At 35.9% G+C, this 23401-nt stretch overlaps 2 protein-coding genes across 3 annotated transcripts; both read right to left on the reverse strand.

The window, feature by feature from the left end:
- Positions 1-7274: 7274 nt before the first annotated feature.
- Positions 7275-10172, reverse strand: LOC111907773 (probable GTP-binding protein OBGC2). Of its 2 annotated transcripts, none has more exons than XM_023903581.3 (10): positions 9975-10172; positions 9165-9640; positions 8972-9063; positions 8779-8862; positions 8673-8702; positions 8353-8553; positions 8175-8282; positions 8031-8105; positions 7767-7927; positions 7275-7596 (listed from the first exon to the last, which is right to left on the reverse strand). In XM_023903581.3, the coding sequence occupies exons 1-10, from the start codon at positions 10094-10096 to the stop codon at positions 7506-7508; spliced, it is 1440 nt and encodes a 479-aa protein (XP_023759349.1). In that variant the 5' UTR covers positions 10097-10172; the 3' UTR covers positions 7275-7505. The 2 variants fall into 2 exon arrangements, with proteins under 2 accessions (XP_023759349.1, XP_023759348.1); XM_023903580.3 differs by having other exon boundaries at positions 8625-8702; positions 9975-10171.
- Positions 10173-17454: 7282 nt separating this feature from the next.
- LOC111907772 (uncharacterized) lies at positions 17455-19738 on the reverse strand. The gene is made up of 7 exons (XM_023903579.3): positions 19501-19738; positions 18700-18841; positions 18472-18619; positions 18314-18389; positions 18112-18223; positions 17898-17989; positions 17455-17822 (listed from the first exon to the last, which is right to left on the reverse strand). The coding sequence occupies exons 1-7, from the start codon at positions 19531-19533 to the stop codon at positions 17778-17780; spliced, it is 648 nt and encodes a 215-aa protein (XP_023759347.1). The 5' UTR covers positions 19534-19738; the 3' UTR covers positions 17455-17777.
- Positions 19739-23401: the final 3663 nt, after the last annotated feature.

The raw sequence follows: 23401 nt of genomic DNA on the forward strand, positions 1-23401 counted from the left end.
GGATATCGTATAAAAGAGTTCTTTCTTATTCCGTTTTTACTTTATCATTCACATACTCTCTCAAGAACTCAAACGGTGATTTCTCTCTACTGTTCATCTTCTCCACTTCAAGCTTCATCAATGGCAGATTCATCATCCCTTCAAGAACAAATTGCATAGTCCTCGCTTCTCTTCATCAAACCAAATCAAAACTTGATCATCAAACAATCTCCTTTTTAGTACGATCCTTACATGCTTCAGGTGGTTGAATGCCTCAAATATTCACCACTTGTGGTTGCTCTCACCAAGGTGGAATCCGTCCCGATGTCACTACTTTCTCAAGTTTACTCAACAGCGATTTTCGATAAAGCCAAGGAGAGGATTTCCTTTGAGATCTTTAACCATAAGAATTCTATTTCAAATTCTAGATTTTTTTTTGTTGTTAGGGCTTGCTGTCAACGACTCCATGATCAACCCAGATTCCATCACTATGACTCAGTTATTCACCATGTTTTATGATATGGGGTACACCGAAGTTCTTTCAACTGTGAAGAAATTCAAGAAGTCATGCCTTCCTCCTCAATGGAATGGTCTTTTTACTCTCCTCTTCAAGGGTTTATCAGAAAGGGTTGCAGGGTCTGATAGGGCAAGCAAAGCATTCATGACTCTTCTTTACGGTCTTTACCATGGGAGTAACATCGACTATGGGTCCATTCTTTAGATTCAACTAGTACAAAGCCTCTCCTCCACTTATCGTTATTCTGAAATTTCTTGTGGCAGGTTTTGGACCTTAGTTACTCAATGGGCAATGGAGAAATTCCACATTCCAACAATGGCAGTTTCCTTGATGTCATCTATAGCCACTTTTCACACGATGAAGATTATTGTGGCCAATCCAAGCAAATTTATGTTCATCGGTTCAATTCCTGAATCCATGTACAAATGTGTTTCTGGGGAAAGCAAACTCATAATTGAATACAATAAGCTTCCTCCCAAGGTACCAAGGCAGCTCACCCCTGAAATGCAAAGCTCGCTTGATGTTGCATATAAACCAGTGAAACGAGAGAAAAATGCTAATCAACGAAAGGGTGACAAGGAAGGACCATCATCTAAAGCTGCTACGCCTAAAAAGCGAAAGTCAGAGCAAGCAGCCCCTTCCGCTCCTAAGAATCGAAAGATCAAGAAGAAGGCACACAAGCCAAGGGTTCAGTCCTCAAGTGATTCTAAATATGTTCCTTCTGATCATATACCCGAACCAGAGTCAAGTGACCATGAAGATTCTCAACATGAAGGTTCGATCTGCGGTGCTTTGCCTCCACCTTCACCACCACGTGAGGTTAACCGAAACTCACATCCTTCCTCCACTACACATTCTATTTCCATAACAATTGCTTTGTTCCCTCCTCCAACATCATCTCTAACTCTAACTTATATTCCAATACCAACCCCTATATTCACCGAAATTACGACCACCACTATACCAAATATATCCGAACCTCCAGTTCATGTCAACGTATCTGATACAGGGGCACCTACTTCAGGAACCGAACCTCCGGTTACCTCTAAACCAATTTCACCACCCAACTCAAATGAATCTGACACTATTCTTGGTGGGGAGGATATTCGGTTTGATTCTTTCTACTATAGCCCTTACAGAGTTCAGAGTGATGATGATGATGCTCTTGCGACGAAGTGGCATTTAAAAGATCTCAATGAGAAGCTTGACAAGCTGATTTCTTCTTCCTCTTTTACTTCAAGAGAAACTTATTATGAGGCTTCCATTAAATCTATGATGGCAACTTTATTCGAGAAACATGACGCTTCTATTTCCCAAGCTACTAAAGTCATTGAGTCTTCAACCTCCTCTTGCCAAAAAGTGACCGAAAACGTCGAAAAACTAATTTTTGATACTAAAATCCTTCTCGATTCTCTTCAGGTGGCTGCTAAAAGGGATGTTGCAACTGTTGCTACCTCTATTGAGAATCTCACCAAATCACTTCAAGCTGAGAAGAAGCATTTTGAAGAAGTTCGCCAAAGCATCAAGTCTGACAACACCAAGTTTCAAACAGCAGTCAATACTCGTCTTGATAAACTCCAAGTTGATTATGCCTTGGAAAACAAAGTTATGGATGATCTTGCTCTCAAAACTACACAACTGAAAACTCAGACCTTGAAACTCACTCAGGCGACCAAGGAAATAAATGAACTCAAGCATGAGCTAGCAGTTATCAAAAGTTGTGTGGGTGATCTGCATTCTCTTCTCACCAACCTCCTAGAAGCACATGATTCGATTCTTACTATCACTGTCTGAAGGCACCTGGTTGAGAAGCTAAGACCTGCTCTTGCTATACTGAATCGCATAGAAGGTGTTCCTGAGATGGGTGTTCCTCCGAAACAAGGGGAGAAGCAAGTCAGGTTCAGCCACCACAACCTCCAACAAGCAAACCTACTCAAATTCCTTCTCAACTGATGGTCACCAGTGAACCGAAGGGTAATGAAGCTTCGGGTTCTAGTGTGAAGGACAAAGGTAAAAAGATAATCGGTGACAGTGATGAGGAAGAATCAGAAGAAGATGCTCTCAAAAGAAAGCAGTGTGACCAAGAGATTGATGAAAATCTTCGCATAGCAAGAAAAGAAGAAGAGAGGGATAGAAAACGGAAAGTAGCTCACGATACATTAGAATGTAGAAAAACTCTATTTCCTTTGTGGTCGTTGGAGAGACTCTTGAAAGAAGCAATCGAGTCACCTAGTACTCATTGGCTTGAACCAGTCGTCTCATTTGATTGTGAAAATTCGAGAGACTCTCAGTTCGACATGCCCATCACCCGAAAGGCATTTGCGTTTCATTGCTTTGAGCCAACAGTTGCCACTCCCTCACCGGACTCGAAGGTTGATCGAGATTTAGTTGACTACTATCTTGCGTTCTCTCAACCACAATACTTGACCTAGAGCACACAGAAGATCACATCGGTCAAGGTATTGAAACCAACTGCTGCAGGGATTTTTATAAATGTCAAGTTTAAGGTGACCCGAGGCTCTGACAGCTCAGTTCATATGATTTCTCTTGCTGACCTGCCAAACTTAAACCCACATGATTGGATCCTCCTGAACAACACACTACTACTTGATCAACAACAGTACGAGCCTATTATTGAACACATCCAACGAATGTTGGTGTGCTACATTCATGAGGTTGCCAAAATGGATCAAGAGATCGCCTCTGCCTTAAGGAAGAAGCCAACAATCAAACCAATTAGGAAGGCAAGTAACATTAACAAGATGCAGATGGGAAGGATTGACAGGAAGTATCACATTGTCATGTTCACCAGAGCCGAAGGCCAAAAGTTCTTGTTCTCTCTTGATGATAAACACCTATTCTCCACTACATGTCTGGAGCATATTCTTGACATCATTCACAGGTGTAATCAAAACAGTAAAGTTGATAAGAAGAATTTTACGGATATGCTTCGGTGGTATATTCTCTTCCGTCAAACTCTTCTCGCCATCATATCGAAGTTATTCATGACGGTGAAGAAATTTACTCTCACTCAACCGAAATGATCTCTCGCCTCAATTGACGCAAAGGGGGAGATTGTTGAGTCTAGGAGTTGCGTCATTGGGCTTATTTTCAAGATCTATTAATGTCACAGTCTGGGCTTGTCGAGCCGTGTTTTTGTATTTAGGGTTTAGTATATATGATGCATGTGCATCGTCATTATTTACACTTCTTAATAATTATCTTTTATTTGTACTGTAACCCTAGCACACCTTTACAGTCGAAGTTCTTCATCGAGCTCTTCTGAGGTGTTGCAGTTTTAATCATTCAGCACTTGTTTGATTCATTGTGTGTTTTTTCTTTGTTCTCTTTCTGATTTACTTGTTAAGCATCTATACGATCTTAAAAGAGTTTTCAACTCATCACTAACCTTCCAAGCCCAAACCAAGGCCCAAACTGAAAGTCTATTATTTAAATGCCATCAGATGGAGTACGTTGAGCGTACTCAGTTGGTATGCTAAGCGTACTGCATCGAGGGCTTGTACGCCTAGCGTACAGGCTTATACGCCCAACGTACTCAACCAATTCAACCAGCTTCAAGATTAAGCTCCTAACCTTTTAAGACTTTGTTCTAGAATGCAGACTTACCCCCTTTAAGATGAAATACCACGTAAAGTTGCTAGCTTTACGTCCATGCATGACCATAAGAAGCTCTAAAGCTAAAAAAGGACCTAATGATGGACTTAATGGATGCATGAAGCCCCTTAAACTCTATAAAGTTGGCACCTTTATGACAAAGAAGTCCATGAAGACCCTAGATCTGAAAGAACAAGCCTTTGGTACGTCCTGATCCTAACATCCAACCAAACCATGGCTACAGACATAACTATTTAACCAAAAAGGAGATCTAAACATCTAGCAACCAAGATAATAACTTGATACCTAAATCTTCTTGCAAAATGGGTAGAGGTTATGTATCCATGACCTCCTCTTCAGGTTAAGCAACTTCTAGCTTCTTCAACTACTTCAAACTGCACAAAAATCTCTCCAAAAGCTTACACATTCAACAATGGAAGATAGGACATGATTTTAGGATTTCTGGACATAAGAGGTTGATAAGGAGACTAACACTTGGGACTTAATGACATTATATAGGGCTTGCACCCTAAAATTAGGGTGTTTGGGTTCTGGCCATGTATGTTGTGCATACGTGAATGCCTTTGCGATCCTTTTGATTCATCTACGCCCAGTGTACGGCCTCAGCGAAGCCCAATCATGAAGGCCCAATCCTCAAATCCCAACAATAACTTACATGATTAAAATAATTAAATAAATGATTAAAAATAATAATAACTTGGAACCATCAGGCGTTACACACATGCATTTGAAACATCCATAACTTTTCAATTTCTTTCTAATAATTACTATAAATTGGTTAATAATGTTAAATTAATGTAAAAACTAAATTTTAATCATAAATTAACTAAACTACAATATTAAAATATCATATTTTAGTTTATTTATAAAATTATGACTTTAACTTTCTAACATATTATAATTAACTTATTAGTTTAGATATGTTGTCGTATACGAGAAATTATTATGTTAAAGTCACAATTTTTTTATAATTTATGATTTTATGAAAAATGGTTAAATTATTAATTTCAATATAATGTTAAACGGTTAACTTAATTCGAAATTTCAGTTAAACTTGAAAAAAAAAATCGAGATGCTATTTTATAAATAGTTAAAATTTATAAGTTATAGTGTTAAACCTAAATTGTAATCCTAAATTAACAAAAAAAATCCATAAAACTATTTTTTATAATCATTAAAAAATTTCAAACAAGTAGCATCATAAAAATAACTTAAAATAGGAATACTTAAAAGTAATATTATATAAAAAAAATTATAATGTTATATTAAAACAAAAACAATGTTTGTAGTTTTAAATAATTACAATTAAAGAAACTAATAATATTATCAAATAAATTTTAAAAAAATTAAATTTCTGAAACCAAATTAAAATAATTAAGATTTTACAAATACGTTATTTTAAATAATTTACAACAACAATAGTTAAAAGTAACATTATATAGAGATATTATATTGTTACCTTTAAAACAAAAACAATGTTTGATGTTTTAAATAATTATAATGATAGAAATTTAAATCTTGAATCTCGTTCATTTGAAATTTTCATTGCAACTTAAAAGTTTTTCTAATTTATATGTACTTATGATGTCAAATTTAAAGTAATTAATCATTACAACTCAAGAGCTTTTTAATTTATAGGTATTAATTGGTAGTGACTTTTTATTTATCTCTAATTTGTACACATATTAGTTATATTAGTAGTATATAAGTAAGTTTTGTTTACAAAAAAAAATTCATGTGTTTGAAGAATTTTTTTATTTAAATATGAAGAATTGCAAAAACGAGTTTTTATGCATCAGTGGTTATTGCAACACATATTTTTCTTGAGATAATAGCGCTTGTATGTATCAAAAATGTATGTTGATTTTATATTCTTTTAAAAGATCAGTAAGTGTTTAATAAGTTATTTGATACAAATGTTATAGTAGATGTTATAGTGTTTTTATGTTATTAAAAATTGTGTTTTCTTCATACCATTTATTATTTGTTATATATATAGAAATCACATATGTTTAATATATAATTTACACAACTTAAAACAATCAACAAATCATCAAAGGTTGTATATATTTTATAATACTATTTCTTATTCATTATATATAGAAATCAACATAAGTTTTATATACAATTTACACAACTTAAAACGGTCTCTAAAATTATCAATTACTGGTGAACATAACCGGTTATTTAAAACTATTACGCTTAATAAACGTATAACTTAACTATAGGGTTTGCGTTGCTACTAATATTGGTTTTTTATATATAAATATTCAATCATAATTTGTTAAAAATTATTATTTTATCTATATAATTCACTGTAAAACATGGGGATCCGCCTAATATTATTCTAAAAGAAAGGGGATATTTTATGTGATGTAACCTATAATTCATTGTATGGTTATTATTTAAGTATCATGACTAGTACATACCAATGATCTATCTCATGGTTATGTGAGTACCAACTATACTATATGCTAAACTTTGACATGGTGCAGTTCATTATATACATCAAGCTTCCTAGAACTCGAGTATTTTGCAGTTGAGCTACACTATCACCTAGATTGTTCTTAAGATGACTAGAATGGTCAAAAGGGGAAACAACCAACTTGTTATCATAATGTCCAAATGTTTTCATAGTGCCTTTAATATATTGAGGTTTACTTAAGAGTGTATCTTTCAAACCTTCTATGAACACTTACATCAATATTACATCGGTTACTACCATGTCCTTCATGTCAAAGCATACATGCAATATTCTTGGTTTTGTTTATAACACTACCACGTCCTTCATGTCAAAGCATGCATGTAAATATGTAATAATATTTTTGGTTTAGTTTATAACATCTAAACCAGATCCCATATATAAGCATAGCATCCATATAAGCATATGATGACAAACTTCATACGTTATTTATTTGGAGCTTGTTTTAGTTCATAGAGTGATTTGACTAATTTAAACACCTTATTTATTTGGAGCTTGTTTTAGATCATAAAGTGATTTGACTAATTTATACACCTTATTATTGGGTTGTCAAACAAAATAAAAATGATATTATCAAGTATACTAGTGCAATCAAACTAAAAGAAATTGTGAATTGATCTTGAGTTGACGTCGAGTTTGTTACACACAAAACAAGACATGTCAGAAGAAATTGTACTGCGTTTATCCCACATCAAATATTTGTACAAGTCTGACTGTATCATAACATGACACAACATGAACAGATTGTACTGTGTTTGACATACATTGGAATCTTTGTACAAGTCTAACTAAAACAACATTCTCTAGTAAGTTCAATCGATAATATTTGCACTAACTACGATTTAAATCATACAAGATATACCAAAATTATCAATTGTTTTTTCACTACATTCAAGAAAGGTAAATTGTTTCTTCAGATTCCCGACATTTTCTTAATGCAGACCTAATTTCCCTCAGCAATTCACTGATATTCATACCTTTCCTGCAAGTAAAAATTGCTTCTTCAGATTCCCATTACATCATTCTAATTTCAACTTTTTTTTTTCTTATTAACACATCATACTCAAAAAAATCAACCCAATTATAGCTATAAGGAGTAGATTTTTCAAACTACATTGCTTTTATTTAATAGCCAAAAAAAAAAGAACTTACAGAACACTGACACCTACAACAGCAACAGGTAGTGGATATTCCTCAATTTCTTTTATTTTTTTATCCTCATTAGAAATAACATCCTTTTCATCAGATAAAAGTAAATCTTCACTTCCAATTTTCTTTATTTCTTCAACCAAAACAGGAAGCCTTTCCATTGCCTATATAACCAATAACTCATTATTTATAAATTATAATAATAATAATAATAATAATAATATAAGATTAGAAGCAAAATAGCAAATCTCATAATACAATTAATACCTCAGGTATATCAATCTTATTCAAAACCACAATATATGGCCTTTCAAGATATTCAGGATTGTACATCCTTAACTCCTACAAAATTAATATTAAAAAATAAATAAATGAGAGAGAGAGAGAGAGAGAGAGAGAGAGAGATTATACTTCTTTTACAGTTTTGTAGTCATAGACAGGATCTTGAGCAGCTGCATCAACAACATGGACCAACATTCTAGTTCTCCTCAAATGTCTCAAGAAATTGCGACCAAGTCCCTGAAGAATGATGAAACGATCAAATATCATCCAATTTTTAAAAAAATAAAGTTTTTTTCTTTTTTTTTACTTTTCCCAAATGTGCCCCTTCAATAAGACCAGGGAGGTCTGCTAATGTTGCTTCAGAAGAAAATTTTCCTGCCCCTAAACTAGGATCACCCTCAAGGCGTCCAAGATTTGGCATTAAAGTTGTAAAAGGGTAATCTGCAATATCAGGTCTTGCAAGTGTAATAGCTGATAGAAGGGTAGATTTTCCAGCATTAGGAAGTCCCTGAAGAAAAAAAGAAAAAAAATGTTAATGTGAGGGCATTTTAGGAAGATTGTGTAAAAGATGATACTTACTACAAGACCAACATCTGCAACAACTCTTAGTATTAACTGCAAACTCACCTCCTCCCCAGGTTGCCCAAGAATTAACACCTGTAAGTAAAATAATAGTGCAAGGGTAAAATGGTAATTTACTGAAAGAGATAGAAAAGAGAATGTAGATCTTTACCTTATCACTTTCATCTCTCATAACATTTGTTGTCAGATTCATTATCTTCTTCTTTTTATGCTCTGGCATCTCTAACAGACTGATCTGCCACAAGCAAAGGAATGAACTATGAAGTCCATTTTACATACAAGATCAAGGTCAAAACTGTAATTTTGTAAGTGGTAATGAAAAACTTATGTCCTGGATTACTCACCCCTCCTTGACCACCCCTAGCAACAAGAATTTCATCACCATGTGAAGCTAAATCAGCTAGAAACTTACCTCGTTTATGTTTTACAACAGTGCCTGTAAACAAATCAAGAAATGAGAATCCATTTCCTCAAAAGAATCATAAAAATCTGAATATAAAAGAAAATAGATGAAGTGATGTTGAGAAAAAGTCAAACCTAAAGGTACTGGAATGCGTAATGTAGGGGCAGATAAGCCATTTCTCACTAGAGAAGTCAAGCCACCCATTGTATCAACATTCCCCCCACGTTTTGCGTTATATCTACCCTTTTTATGGAACTCTAATAATGAATCTTTGCCTTCATCTGCATAAATTACAACATCGCCACCATGACCACCCATTGGTAAGATAAGTGATCCATCAAAGTCTCTCTTGTAAGAACCTCTTATTCTTACTTTCTCTTTCTCTTGTTTGGTGAGTGATTTAGAAGAGGGTTTTGAGTTAGGCATAGAAAGAGTAGCGCCATGACCTCCATCTCCAGCACGAATGGTTATGATAACCTCATCAAAATACTTGTGAGGTTCTCTAACTAGACTCTCGAGGGTTGGAGAAGATGAGTCTTTAGGTTTCGTAGCTCTGCACTTCAATGTAGGGTATCTAGAATGATTGTGAAAGCTTCCATGCGGATTCCATCTGCAGAAATTGTACAATTATCATTCAAATCAACAAAGTCGACTACAGTATTTCATCTTGGAGAATGTAAAATGACATTGACTACAGTATATTAGCTCAATTCGATATGACTAATTAAAAACCCTAAGAACTTCAACACTCGCTGCAACACATCGCATTCCGACAGCGCTAATTACACATACACAAAGTTTAAACAACAGAAGATCAAGTTCTAGTGATGAAAGTATCTCGAGAGTTTTACTGCAATCAAAAACTTGCTCCGTATCTTATTGGATGTTGATTGTTTCGTTAATGTGAGGCTAGCGTAAGACATAGAGATAGAGGCAGAGATTACCTATGATTGAGAGGAAAAGGACAGTGAGAGGTGGAGGTGTGTAATTCATGGGGAAAGAGGGCAGCGCCGAGAAAAGAAGACGATGACGGCGGTTGACGAACGGAGACGGAGGAGGATATCATATTACACCACCGGTAACTGTTCCTTGCTGATGTAGGCGGTTGAGTCTTGTAAGTTGTAACTAGTATGGATAACCTGGAGCTCATATATCAAAATCGAAATTTATATCTTTTTATATATCAAATTGTTTCATTTTATAAAATTAATTAAATTTTTTTTAGTAAAAACTCAAAACTATTAATTAATTATTTTAAATGACTTATTAGTTAAAAGATATTTTTTAATTATATATTAAATTATAATTGCTAATTCAAATAAATACGTAAAATTATATCATCTTATAATTTGTATAAATTTTATTTTATTTTTTATTCGAATGTTATTAATTTAATATAATTAAAATGATAAATTTCAAATTTCAAATTTGAAATGGAGAATCAATATATTGACAAGTGGTATGATACTAATTACAAGTCCTAAGATTATGACACATGACAAAAGAACTACTATTTTATTAGTATAGGGAGATCTGTCGATAAACTATGAGAAATTGAGTAATCGTAACCCATATAAACGTATTCTTCAAAAAAAAACATAATCAGATTTTTTTAAAATAATCAATTTATCCGGAATAAATTATTTATTTTTATTTTTTTGAACAGCAAACAAGATGCCAATAAGCATTAACAGAAATACAATCCCACAACAAAAATTTATGATTTCTGATCCTACTTTTTATCCACCAAAAGGTGGTGGTTTTAATTTGCGATAATGACTTAAAAAGATAATGTATTTTTAAATTTGTATATATTTGGTCACTAAAAATTTTTTCGTCCAGATTTACTCATTCAACTTGTTAAACTGTATACATTTAATCCTTATGACCGGTTACTTCATGTTAACCGGAAAAAATGACTTAATATGGTAATATATTTTTCTTTTTGTATACATTTAGTCATTAATTTTTTGTACATATTTAGTCTTTCACATTTTTTTGTTTCAAAATAAGTCATTTTTTGTACTTATGAATTATTTTTTTAGGTTTTCTCACGACATCTTACGTGGAACAATCATTGATGAGGTGTTTAGGGTTGTTGATGTTTATGTCCAACATGATCTCGACTGCTTAGTTGCGTAAGTCTGGTGGTTTGACTTAGGTCTTGTATTCTGAACGTCATAACTTCTATACGATATCAGATTTTAACGATATTTATATCCACGTGTTCATTTTTTCATTAAGATTACTCCCGTTAAAATGTAATATATTTTTACTTACGATTTTATTTATAAAAAATAAAAAAAAAAAAAAAAAAAAAAAAAAAAAAAAAAAACATCCATACATGCATTCATAAAAACGTATGGATAGGGGCAGACGTAAGAATACATAGTAGGTATTTCTGATATGAAATAAATATTGTTGATACATGAAAAATAGGTATAAACGAAAAAAGAAAAAAAGAACTTTTTTCCACTGCGGACAGAAAAAACAGGTGTTGTAGGTACAACACCGAAACCGAGCTAAATATGCCCCTGCGTATGGATATAAAAATCGTAAGTAAAAATATATTATTTTTTAATGGGAATAATCTAAATAAAAGTTGTAGTTGACTAAAATACGAGCGCATGGATATAAAAATCGTTAAAATTCGAAATCATATAAAGAAGTTATGACGTTCAGAACACATGACCTAAGCAACTAAGATTTAACAAGTTGAAGGATAAATGTAGACGAAAAAAAAACTCAGTGACAAAATGTGTACAAATCGAAAAATACATTATCCTTTTAAGTCATTATCCCTTTTAATTTCCCAGAAAGTAAAATTACAATTCATGACCATACCCTTGAAAATCTTGTTGTTCAACTCATCTAAAAGCCAATAAAATCACTCCTAGCATGTTGTTTTTATCCTTTTTATCTGCATCCCTCTCCTGGATAGTTTGGAACATATCTTCAATGGTAACATTGTCTGTTGGAAACTCATAACTCCACATGTTAATAAGAGCGATAACTTCCTTAGTCGTTGAACACCTGGTAAACAAGTGGTTCTCCGTCTCCACCATAATAAGTTATTACGGAGAGATCTTCGAAATACAAGAGTACGATTCCTTACAAACGTTCTGAAATAGTCAAATATTATTTTTTGTTTTTCTATAATAAGTGTTTGGTATTTTTTTTTAGTTTTTTTTGGTATAATATATATAGTATTTGTTTTTATAAAATCCATATTTCGTACCCCAAAACTTTTTTTGTTAATCATTAATTTACGATATGAAAAGGTCTATGTATCGTCTTCACCCTCTATCAAATACAATTTCCCTGGGATCAACATCTCTCGGAACCAACACAAAAACACATCACAATCCTCTCTATTGTCAAACATGTTGTGGTATGTCTAGGGTCTTTTCAAGGGTCATTTAAAAACTCTCAACAGGGATTTTATCAGTTGGATTGGTACCCCACTAGTTGATACCTAGTAGCAGTTTGTGGATGCGGGCTCACATAGTTATAAACCAAGACCGATCTTCTGAACAATAGTCACTCACCTAGTGACTATTATATATAGTCATTTTGAATGTCTTCAAATCCAAAGCACCTAAAAACTAATGAGCACATGGTATATTGATGGGGATGTAAAGTTATACAAAATGTTGGAATTAATTAATCATAAAATAAAATTATATTATAAATAACTATTACTTAGGTAATGTAATCGAAATATAGTTATACTATATCATACTCAGACCAAGTTGGGTAAATGATCCATCAATCATGTCACTCTAGTCAAATGTGTTAGTGTTTATGTAGATGTCGAAACTAGTTGTAAGGTGTCGAAAGTCAGTATTATGTTTTGTTAATTTGTAACTTTATTACAAGGGCATTTATATTTCGAAACTTAGAATGTCTAGTCCCTTGTATTTTTTGTTCGCTTTCATCCTTCCTATAAATAGGGAAGTGTACTAGAGTAGATAAGAACTTTTGCTGAGCTTATCATTGTAATCTTGTCTAAAACACTCTGTACTTCTTTGAAAGCTAATTTGAGCCAAACATATATTATTTACATCTTGTGTTCATCGTTCATACTTGACTCTGATCATATTATTCATTCTCGATTTCATTGCAACTTCAATTGTTATCAGAGCAGGATTTATATAGATTTGATTTGTTTTCTGAAATTTTGCAAAAGTTTTGAGTCTAGTTCTCGTTTTAGATTTCAATTTTCCGCTCTTTTGCATCAGAAAATCACCTTACATTTGCTGTTGTGATTTGATTATGCATTCTAGTTGCTAAATCGAGTGTTTGATTGGTGAATTACAAGTGTTTTAGCTATTTGATCTCATTCAAATTCAAGTGTAACACCCGGATTCCCAGGTATGATATTTGTTCCTTTATTTTTGAGTTTTGTGGGGGGACTCGGCGAGTTGGCGTCTAGACTCGCCGAGTAAGGTCGCGGATTTGTATGCGAGTTCACAACTGGACTCGGCGAGTTCATGGGTGGATCAGCGAGTCCACGCTGTTTAATGAAACCCTAATTTCCAGGGTTTGAGACCTATTTAAAGGGCCTTATGGCCGTCATTTGCGGCCACCAGCCCCCAGAGAGAAAACCCTATAGAGATCTAGAGCGTTTGTGAGGAAAGGAGAGGCAATCTTGAGTTTTTGTGGGTGTTTTTGCAAGAAGGAAGTGTTCAAGGCAAGAAGAGGCTGAAGGAGGTGCGATTGTGGTAGTTTTGAGCTCTTTGACGTTGCATTGAGGTATTATTCTCGGACCTTCTTCAGTTTTTGGTGTTGATTCTTGTGTTAGGGTTTTCTAACCCTTTTTGAGGTTGATTTAGTGGAGTAGTTGGTCCCTTCTCGAGTTTGTGTTTTGGATCTGGACCCAAAGAGGTCCAGAGACCTTAACCCTTGGAGTTTTATGAGTCATTTTGGGAGTATTGAGCTTGGAATGCCATTTTTGGGGCTAAATCACCATTTTGGACCATTTATATGTTATATGTGTGTCAAGGTCCGAACTTTACGTGATTATCATGCTTGGGGAGGCCATATCTATGATTGTATGGAACAGATTTGACCTCAGAAGTCGTTTTGAGTTTGTGCATGGCATGAACTCGCCGAGTTTGAAGAACAGACTCAGCGAGTAGTATGAAGGTGGCCCGTTAATCACTCAGTGAGTGGACTTGTCGAGTTAGGGGAATGACTCGGTGAGTCAGGGAGAGTCAGGGGCCTGAGTCCAAGTTGGAACTCACCGAGTTGTTCTTGAGACTCGGCAAGTTGAGTCGGGGTGGCCCCGCGATTCATGCCAGGCGGAACTCGTCGAGTTGGGGGAAATACTCGACGTGCCAAGAGAGGGTCTAAGAGAGTCAGTGGACACGTGTAGACTCGCCGAGTTGCCCTAGTGCACTCGACGAGTCGGGTCAAAGTTTGACCGTTGACCTTGTTGACTTTTAGGGTTGAGTTCAGTTGTATTTATGAGAGTATTAATTTATGTGATTAGGCAGAGGCTAGATCACACTTCTTGCGAGTCAGATAGTTACCGAGACACCGAGGTGAGTCTTCTCACTATACATTACCTAGAGTGGTACTATGCGATGACCAGAGGGTCTTATGTGTTATGTATGAGATTATGTGCTATGTGATATTGTATGTTGTATGATGATATAGACCGGACCGGAGGGTCCAACGAGCTATGACAGGATCAGAGGGTCCAACGAGCTACGAGACTGGAGGGTCCCGCTGAGACACATCGACTGGAGGGTCGTATTATAGCCTCGAGTGGCGTATATGCGATATGTGGTATTTTGGGGAACTCACTAAGCATTTATGCTTACAGATGTTGTGTTATGTGTTTCAGGTACTAGTGATGAGCGCGGGAAGGCGCCGACATGATTCGTACACACACGCATTGGAGTTTTTGTAGAGATTCTGGGGAGATGTTTTGTGACAATAACATTTGATACAATGTGTTTGACATTATTTTATGAATGAATTAATGTTTTAAAAATGAAAAATTATTTTGGAAAATTCACGTTGTTACATCAAGCTTTTCTCAAAAACTGTCTGTACATCAATGGCGAACTTTAACGTGAACACAATGATCATTTTGGAGTGTTAGACTAGAGAATTTGTACAAGACCCATTTGTATACTCTTTCTAGATCTAATAAGAGCTTAACAAGATTTATTTACTCCTTGTGTTCTTGATTTTGTATTATGATTCACTAGATCTTTTCTTATTACGTACATGTCATCATAATCAACACCACTTCAGTTTAAAGCGGACGGCATAACCATCCATCGATCACCATCCTGTCTACGCTCGATCAACAATGAGATCCACATCATAATGTGTTGTCAATCATAAATTTAATAGTAAAGTAAGTATTGTTTTTAAAAGCCTAGTGTGTAATCATCACATTCCAACCAGCCTGCATGGGTATATGCATATAAGCGCGTCCAAAACTCAATTATCGATATACCGGTGATAAAATGGTGAGCAAACAACATCAAAGTATCCCGTTGTTTATATAGACTATGTATGGTATGTTCTAAAAGATTGTCCAACAATGCTGGTTGTTGGCGTGCTACACCTTTTCTCTTCATGTGTATCTATGGAGACTTATACCATATGGACATAACTTTTTGCTAAAGAAAATCCTAAAAGGTGATGCAAGAGTTTTGTGTTGTTCCCGAGGAATGTCTTTAAAATATGACGATTCAATATATGGAGACGGCTGCTCAAGAGCATCATTTGGCAACTGTTTCGGTGTACCTAACCCATAATCATGCTCATATAAGTTATTGTGGTATGTGGTACCAACATCATCCATGATATGTGTCTATACGGTCCAATAGTATTTAATTATAAATGGAAAAAAATGGATATACCAAAAAGTTAAATAAAAAATATATTGAAGTGAAATATTAAATTAAAGTACCTCTACCATTTTGCAACACCAGCATCATCTCCAACAACCTTATTACTAAGTTTTAGAAGCATGACTACCATAGTTTCAAGTTCTACAAAACGCATCTTATGTTCCATTAACTTCCTGCAACATTCACGGACCTCGTTTTGCAACTCAACAATAATTCGGTCCTTATTAGTTGAAGGTACACTGGGTGGTGACGCCAGTTGTGGTAGGTCAGATGCATTTGAACCTATTACACGAATGGTCCATGTAGTTTGGGTAATTTGTACGTTTGGTCCCTAATTTATTTTTTAACTTGGATGATCCCTACTGTTTTTTTTTGTGCGTTTGGTTCATGTCTTACTTCAAAAGACTATTGTGCCATTTTTTAAATTTACCTTTTTAATTAATTTTCTTATTTATGTATTTATTTTTTATATATTTTAAAAAATTAATAGACCCTACACATTTGTATCTCCTCACCTTAAACCTGAAACCACATTCGAGAAATTTAAACTCGGTCCCACCAGTCATCATCCCATCTCTTATCCTCCTCAACTTCTCTTTCCTTTCCATCTTTAATGACATCACCATATTCACTATCCTTTCTTTTTTCTGTCCATCAACTCCAACAAACAAACTCCACAACGCACTGTCTCTTCATTGAATTTTCCACCACCACAAACCCAACTATTGGGTTGTGGTGGTGGAAAATTCAATGAAGAGACGGTTGGTTATGGTGTTGGTTCGCCGGAGTTGAAGAACGGAAAAAAGAAGGGATAGCGAAGACGTTGATGTCAATAAAGATACAAAGGAAAGAGAAGTTAAAGAGGATGAGAGATGAGATGATGACTGGTGGGACCAAGCTTAAATTTCTCGAATGTGGTTTCAGGTTTAGGGTGAGGAGATACAAATACGCGGAGACTATTAATTTTTTAAAATATATAAAAAATAAATACATAAATAATAAAATTAATTAAAAAATAAATTGAAAAATAGCACAATAGTCTTTTGAGGTAAGACAGAGACTAAACGCACAACAAAAATAAATAGTAGTGATCATCCAAATTAAAAATTAAGTTGGAGACCAAATGCACAAATTACCCAAACTACAAGGACCATTCGTGTAATTTACTTTTACCCTTACGGTTTGTTCACATCTGGGTAACTTTTTTTTTTTTTTGTACACATTTAGGTAACGAACTTTTTAGAAATGTTTACATATAATCATTATTTATAACCGGATATAACCTGCTACAGCCGATTATAATGATCATATATGAATACTTCCAAAAAGTTTATTACCTAGATGTGTAAAAAAGAAGAAAAAAAGAAGTTACCCATATGTGAACAAACCGAAAGTTAATTACCTAATTAAGTCCATTTCCCATTCAAAAACCACATGGACAAATTTTGTCCATTGTTTTCCTTCCATGTCAAGTAATTTGATTGAATTGTACAAAAACGATTTAAACCAACAAAAAGACATACCTTTTAATCGTCACATCACCAACAAAAAAAGAATAAAACATGATCCACATTAAAAACCCCAAATACATGCACTTTCTTACAAATGGATCTTTACATTACCAACCCTTGTCACAACTTCAAGTATTTATGAGAAAGAGAGAGAGAGTATTAAAAGTTTCAAGCCCAAATACAACACCAAAACTACACCGTTTTATACATAAGTTGCCCTGGGTGCTTAAAAGCCTTAAGGGAGGTCATCTCAAGTCTCCATTCTCAACTACTACAACATTCCAAACCGTGGCACACATCAAACTGAAAAACAGCTTTGTAATTCATCTTGATGAAACAAATATAAATTTTATATCTCCATCTAGCTTTTCACAAATTCCTTTAAAGAGAATGCTGACTGTACATCCTGTAATTAAAAAAAAAAAAAAAAAAAGTATATGAAAATAAAATAATTACTTTTTTTTTAACTTTTGATTTTTACCTTTCCAAGCTCTTCACTCAAGCATTGTCTAACTACAGTTGCCTGTTGTATTAGCCTTTCTAGTTCTGAATAACTTGGCAGCTTTCCATGTGCTGTCAATAACACAGTTAATTAAACACAGGACAGGACAGGACAAAACAGAACAGACTCTGTCTCTCTCTCTCATCTATGTAAAAGACATTAATACCCTCGTCAACAAAAAAAATATACACACCAAGAATTGCTCGGTTCAAGCTGTCTGCAACATGTTGTCGATACTCAAAGCTAAGAAGATGAAACATTGGTGATTTTTCAGGTTCTTCATAAGCTAATAAAGCCATAAAATCCTGGAAGTTTTTCATCAATAAAAAATTCAATAAATACAATAGAAATTAGAAAGTTAAGAAATGAGTTTCTTTAATAATATAATAACATACTTCGAGCTTCTGAACATATTTTGACACCTTCCCAAAAGGGGTCAATTTGGCTTGAGCGAATTCAAGAGCTTCTGTGCTGCCAAACAATATGTAAATTAAATTAAAAATATGCAAATCTTGATATAAAACTGTATTGATATATATATAAATTTGCTCACCATTTTTTTGAGCATATAAGTTCAACAAAGTGAAGACTCAAAAGGTCAAAAAACAAGTCTTTGTTGTTTTCAAGTAGGTCAGGTGAGATCTGTTCTGTCAAAGCAATGGCATCCAATGCATTGCCTTGTAATGCAGAGTGTAAGATTCCTGAAATTTTATATTAAGAGTGCCTTATAAGGGTATCCAATGTCCAAAAAGGGTGTAAAATGGTGTTAAAAAGAACTTACGTTTTCTTTTTTCCATATTCTCAAGCTGAGGAGGGGATACTTTTAGTCCAGTGGAAGTGATTAGTGATTCCACTGTGTCTTTATAGCAACCGTGTATGAGATATGATAAGATGATATTGTGGGTGTCGTTGTCATTGATTTTCTGACATGTTTATGAAAGAAAGTTGAAAGATATAATCAGAAAGACAGAAACTAAGAGAATATGATGCAGGATAAATGAGGGAAACTCTAAAAGAACATCAGAAAGACACATAATTGACTGCTGTAATGTCAAGAAAACTGTAAGTTTAGGATTTGGAACAATACGATTACAAAAAGTCAAAAACCATTAGATACTTTGTAATATATTCGTTATTAGATTGTATAAGGTGTTCTCCATACATGAATTATTCTCTCTCTAACGCAAACCTGACTTGTTGGAGAATCTCTTCTGAAAAGTTTGTCGCTAGAACTGATTAGAGGCGAAAAAATCCAGTAACAATGGGGATTTCGACCATCGCCAGTTTTGAAGGATTATACTCACTATTTCAAACCTAGGTTTTCGTTTTGGAGAGTATGCAAGAGACTTCGATTAAAATCGACTCGGGAAACTCATTTGCCAAATGAAATATGTAAAACCTACGATAAAAAAACTATGAACCCTAGAAAAGCAAAAGAAACCATACAAATTCATCATTGCCTATACAACAATCACAAACAGTTGAAAAGCACATCGTTGACTAACAAATCATGCAATTTCAGAGATTTCAGTGGACAGATTGATGGGTGATAGGCAAAATAAGTATAATCGATCAAACTTACAATGTTCTCGTACTGTCTCGGATCGACATCCATTGTTGAACGGTTTTCTTGTTCGTGTTTCAGAGATTAATAGCTGAAAATGAATCGCTTTCGCAACGGGGTAATTGTTATAGTGTTGGAAAATGATTTTTTGTATAGAGGCGTCTGTCTATGGGTGGATGTATTTCCGTACCGATCTGAACATTACGCCGAAAAATCTACGCTTCCATTTTTCATAAATTGTTAGCTTCCCAAATACATATTCTTTTCGTCGATTACTTTCTACAAAAGCGTAATCTGAATTTAAAATAAACACTTTAATAATGTTAAATTCTTTTATTTTTTAAAATTGTGAAATTAATATGAGTTGTTGCCTAAGAACCTTTCCAAGTTATAACCCTTTGAATATTAATGACCATGAGACGGAACCGACACATACCCGATATTCCCAAGTACCAAATTAGGTGATATGTTGGTATCGAGCACCAAGTCAAACTAACATTATCAGTATCGGTACCGGGAATAATATCGATTTTCAGTACTAGCACTGATATTGACAGTACCTGTAACATCCCAAAATACGGTCCCAAAAATTTCTTTTTACTTAATTAATAAAAACCATAATAACAGATCATATCATTCATAAACAAAGTTTGTTATATCAAATCAGAGTATCATCTTAAAACATGATCTTTTATCAAAGTATAAGCCTCCGAGGCTAAAACTTCTTGGTGTGTGTCATGCGATCATCCTGAGCTCTTTCCTCCGCTACCGGAAGTACCTGAAACTAAAATTGAAAACCGTAAGCAGGAAGCTTAGTGAGTTCCCCAACTACCACATACCATACATAATCACATATTGCAAACAACGGACCTGGCCCACTACATCGGGCCCAACCTGGCATTGGACGAATCCGGCATCAGGCCCCGCCTGGCATCGAGCCCCGTTCGGTATACAAATCTGTTTCTACCAGGGTCCGCATGTCTTCAAGCCCCGCCCGCTACTCACATACGACAATAACATATAAACAAGTTAACACAAATCACTATACTATAACTACTAATCTCAAGGCCCCACCTATCTTGGGCCTCGCCCCTATTCTGCTACTAATGAGATTTGGAACCCCATCCACACTCAGCTAGTGATGAGATATGGGCCCCCCGCCCACACTCATCCCCCTACCAGGCATATACAAGTATCACAAAGACAACGAGTATAACTACACCTACGCTACTGCCTCGGGTACCACCCGGCATCGAACCGTAACTCGGAAACATACATATAAACCTTCCTTGGGCCTCGCCCGACATCGGATCTAAATCCGGTATTCACTAACACACATAAACAGGCCGCATTGGTGCCTTAGACTCGTTCCTACTGGAGAAAACTCAACTCGCAAAGCTGACTGTAGAATCTTGCAAATAACCCCTCGCTGCTAGCTGGCAGATCCCCGAACTGCTGATCCCTCGACTCCCCGAGCTATCAATACCAAAATATCACTTATTCTAATTCAATAAACCTTCATAGGGTAGAATGACCATTCTACCCCTAAGTCAACATGTTCCATAACTAAGGCCCAAAACTATGTAAGCTTCCCAAGCCCACTAGTGGCCCACTAATGGCCCAATTTGCTAAATTAGGTCTAATTCCTCTAATGGGCCTTATCCTAAGCCCAAACATTTACATGGCCCATATTATCTAACTTCTGATGGCCCACTAAGGCCCAAGAACCCGATGCATGGCCCAAACCAAGGCCCACTAACACGAAGCCCAAACTGACAGAGTACGCAGTGCGTACCCCCACGTACGCTAAGCGTACTAGGTAAGCGGTGAGTACGTTGCGCGTACCTGCACGTACACTCAATGTAACTCCCCCTGCTAAGTCCATTTCTCATTAAGAGCTTAATACTCCACTTCAAAGGCTACAAACATAGATTCAGGTCTTTTTCCATGTCTTAATCCATAAAGTCACTGACTTTGTGACTTAACTTAGCCCAATCAAGCCTAAACTCCCAAAATGAGATTCTTCTTCCATAAAGAGGGCTAGATCTCATGCATGAACCCATTAAGACGTTCAAGATGGAGACTTTACTACTTATGGGACCTTTTTAGCTTTGAGGGTGGAAACCCTAAGCTCAAACACTAGGTTTCATCAAAAAGGTCCATTCTTTGGACCTAAAAAGGTCCAAAGCTCAATAAACCTATATCTAAACTTCTATAAGGAAAGTAGGAAGCTTTATACCTTCTGGGGTTTGTAAACGAGCTGGAGAACTTGGATCCAAAAGCTCTTCCTTGATCAATGAGACTCCAAGATGATCACACCTCTCCAAAAACACTAAAATGCATTCAAAAATGGCCTCACAAGCTCAAAGAACACTCAAGAGGGTTTAGGGTTTCATAGCAGCTCTTTAGGGTGAAATGGAGGCTGAATCTTGAGGGTATAATGTTCCTTATATAGTGGCACACCCTAAATTTAGGGTTTCTGGACTCTGGAGATACGTTGGGCGTACGCCAAAAAGTAACCGCGACCATTTCCCTTGTACGTTGGGCATAACCCAGCTTACGTTGGGCGTACCCATGCGCCTTCCATGTAACATCCCAAAAATACGAGCCAAAAATTTCATTTTTAAAACATGTACTTAGCAAAACATTAGGAATAAAACGTTCAACGGTCATATCATTTCACAAAAGATAGTGCTTGTCTGGAAAACATTTTTATAAAACATAAAAGTGTCAGAGTACAAATCCCTAGGAAGATCTCATGATGCGGAATACAAGCATGTATGTGATGTATTGCTACCGCGCCAGCTCCTTCCCCTTCGAAGAAGAGGTACCTGAAACCCAAAACTGAAAACTGTAAGCATGAAGCTTAGTGAGTTCCCCCAACATACCACATACCATACAATCACATAACATACATATATTGTCAGGCATATCTAGGTGCCCGACCTACCCCTTCGGTCCTCTCGACCGGATACTGGCTAGTACATCTAGGAGTTGTCCTCCCCTTCGGTCCTCTCGACCGGATACTGACCAGTATATCTGGGAGCTTACCTCCCCTTCGGTCCTCTCGACCGGATACTGACTAGCATATCTGGGTGCTGGTCTCCCCTTCGGTCCTCTCGACCGGGTACTGGGGACTATTTCACCCCCTACTACTACCACATAACACATATATCACATAATCTATCTAGCATGGCTGGGCATGACCTCCCCTTCGGCCCTATCGACCGGTAATATGGGGGACTATCTCCCCCTACTGTCACTAGCACATAGCATCATATCATACTAGCACAATAACATATCACAGGTAGTAGCAACCCTAGATGAATATCACAGAGACAATCATCTATCATACAATTCCTACTGGTGGGCCGGCATTGTGGCCGTAGACCCACCGCTACTGGAAGGTAACTCACCTCAAAGTACCTGCTGATATGCGTGGGGACTGACTGTCTTCTGCTGCTGCTGCTCCGGAAATCCTCCGGCTATAATTCCCACAAAACCCTTAGTCAAATACTGCTAACCGACCTCGGGGTAAAATGACCATTTACCCCCAACCAAACCAAGAGTCAAAGTCAAAGTCACTGCCAGTTGACCCGACTCGCCGAGTCCATGGGATCAGACTCCCCACTCGCTTCCAGATCCTTATCCGAACATCCTTTATGAGGATCTGGAGTTTCTAGGACTAACGGAACACATTAGATTGCTAATCCTACGTGAAAACACGAAGGGTTGGACTTCTGGCACTTAAACCCTTCGTACACAATAACAGTTCACGCAACTCGCCGAGTTTGAAGAACAACTCGTCGAGTACCATGCAATCTTCATAGGATTCGCCGAGTTGTTCATCCAACTCGCCGAGTCTAAGGCCATATTCATAGAACTCGTCGAGTTCCACCTTGGGACTCGCCGAGTCCCT

Source organism: Lactuca sativa, chromosome 5 (assembly GCF_002870075.4).
Source record: "Lactuca sativa cultivar Salinas chromosome 5, Lsat_Salinas_v11, whole genome shotgun sequence".
NCBI classification, from domain to species: domain Eukaryota; kingdom Viridiplantae; phylum Streptophyta; class Magnoliopsida; order Asterales; family Asteraceae; genus Lactuca; species Lactuca sativa.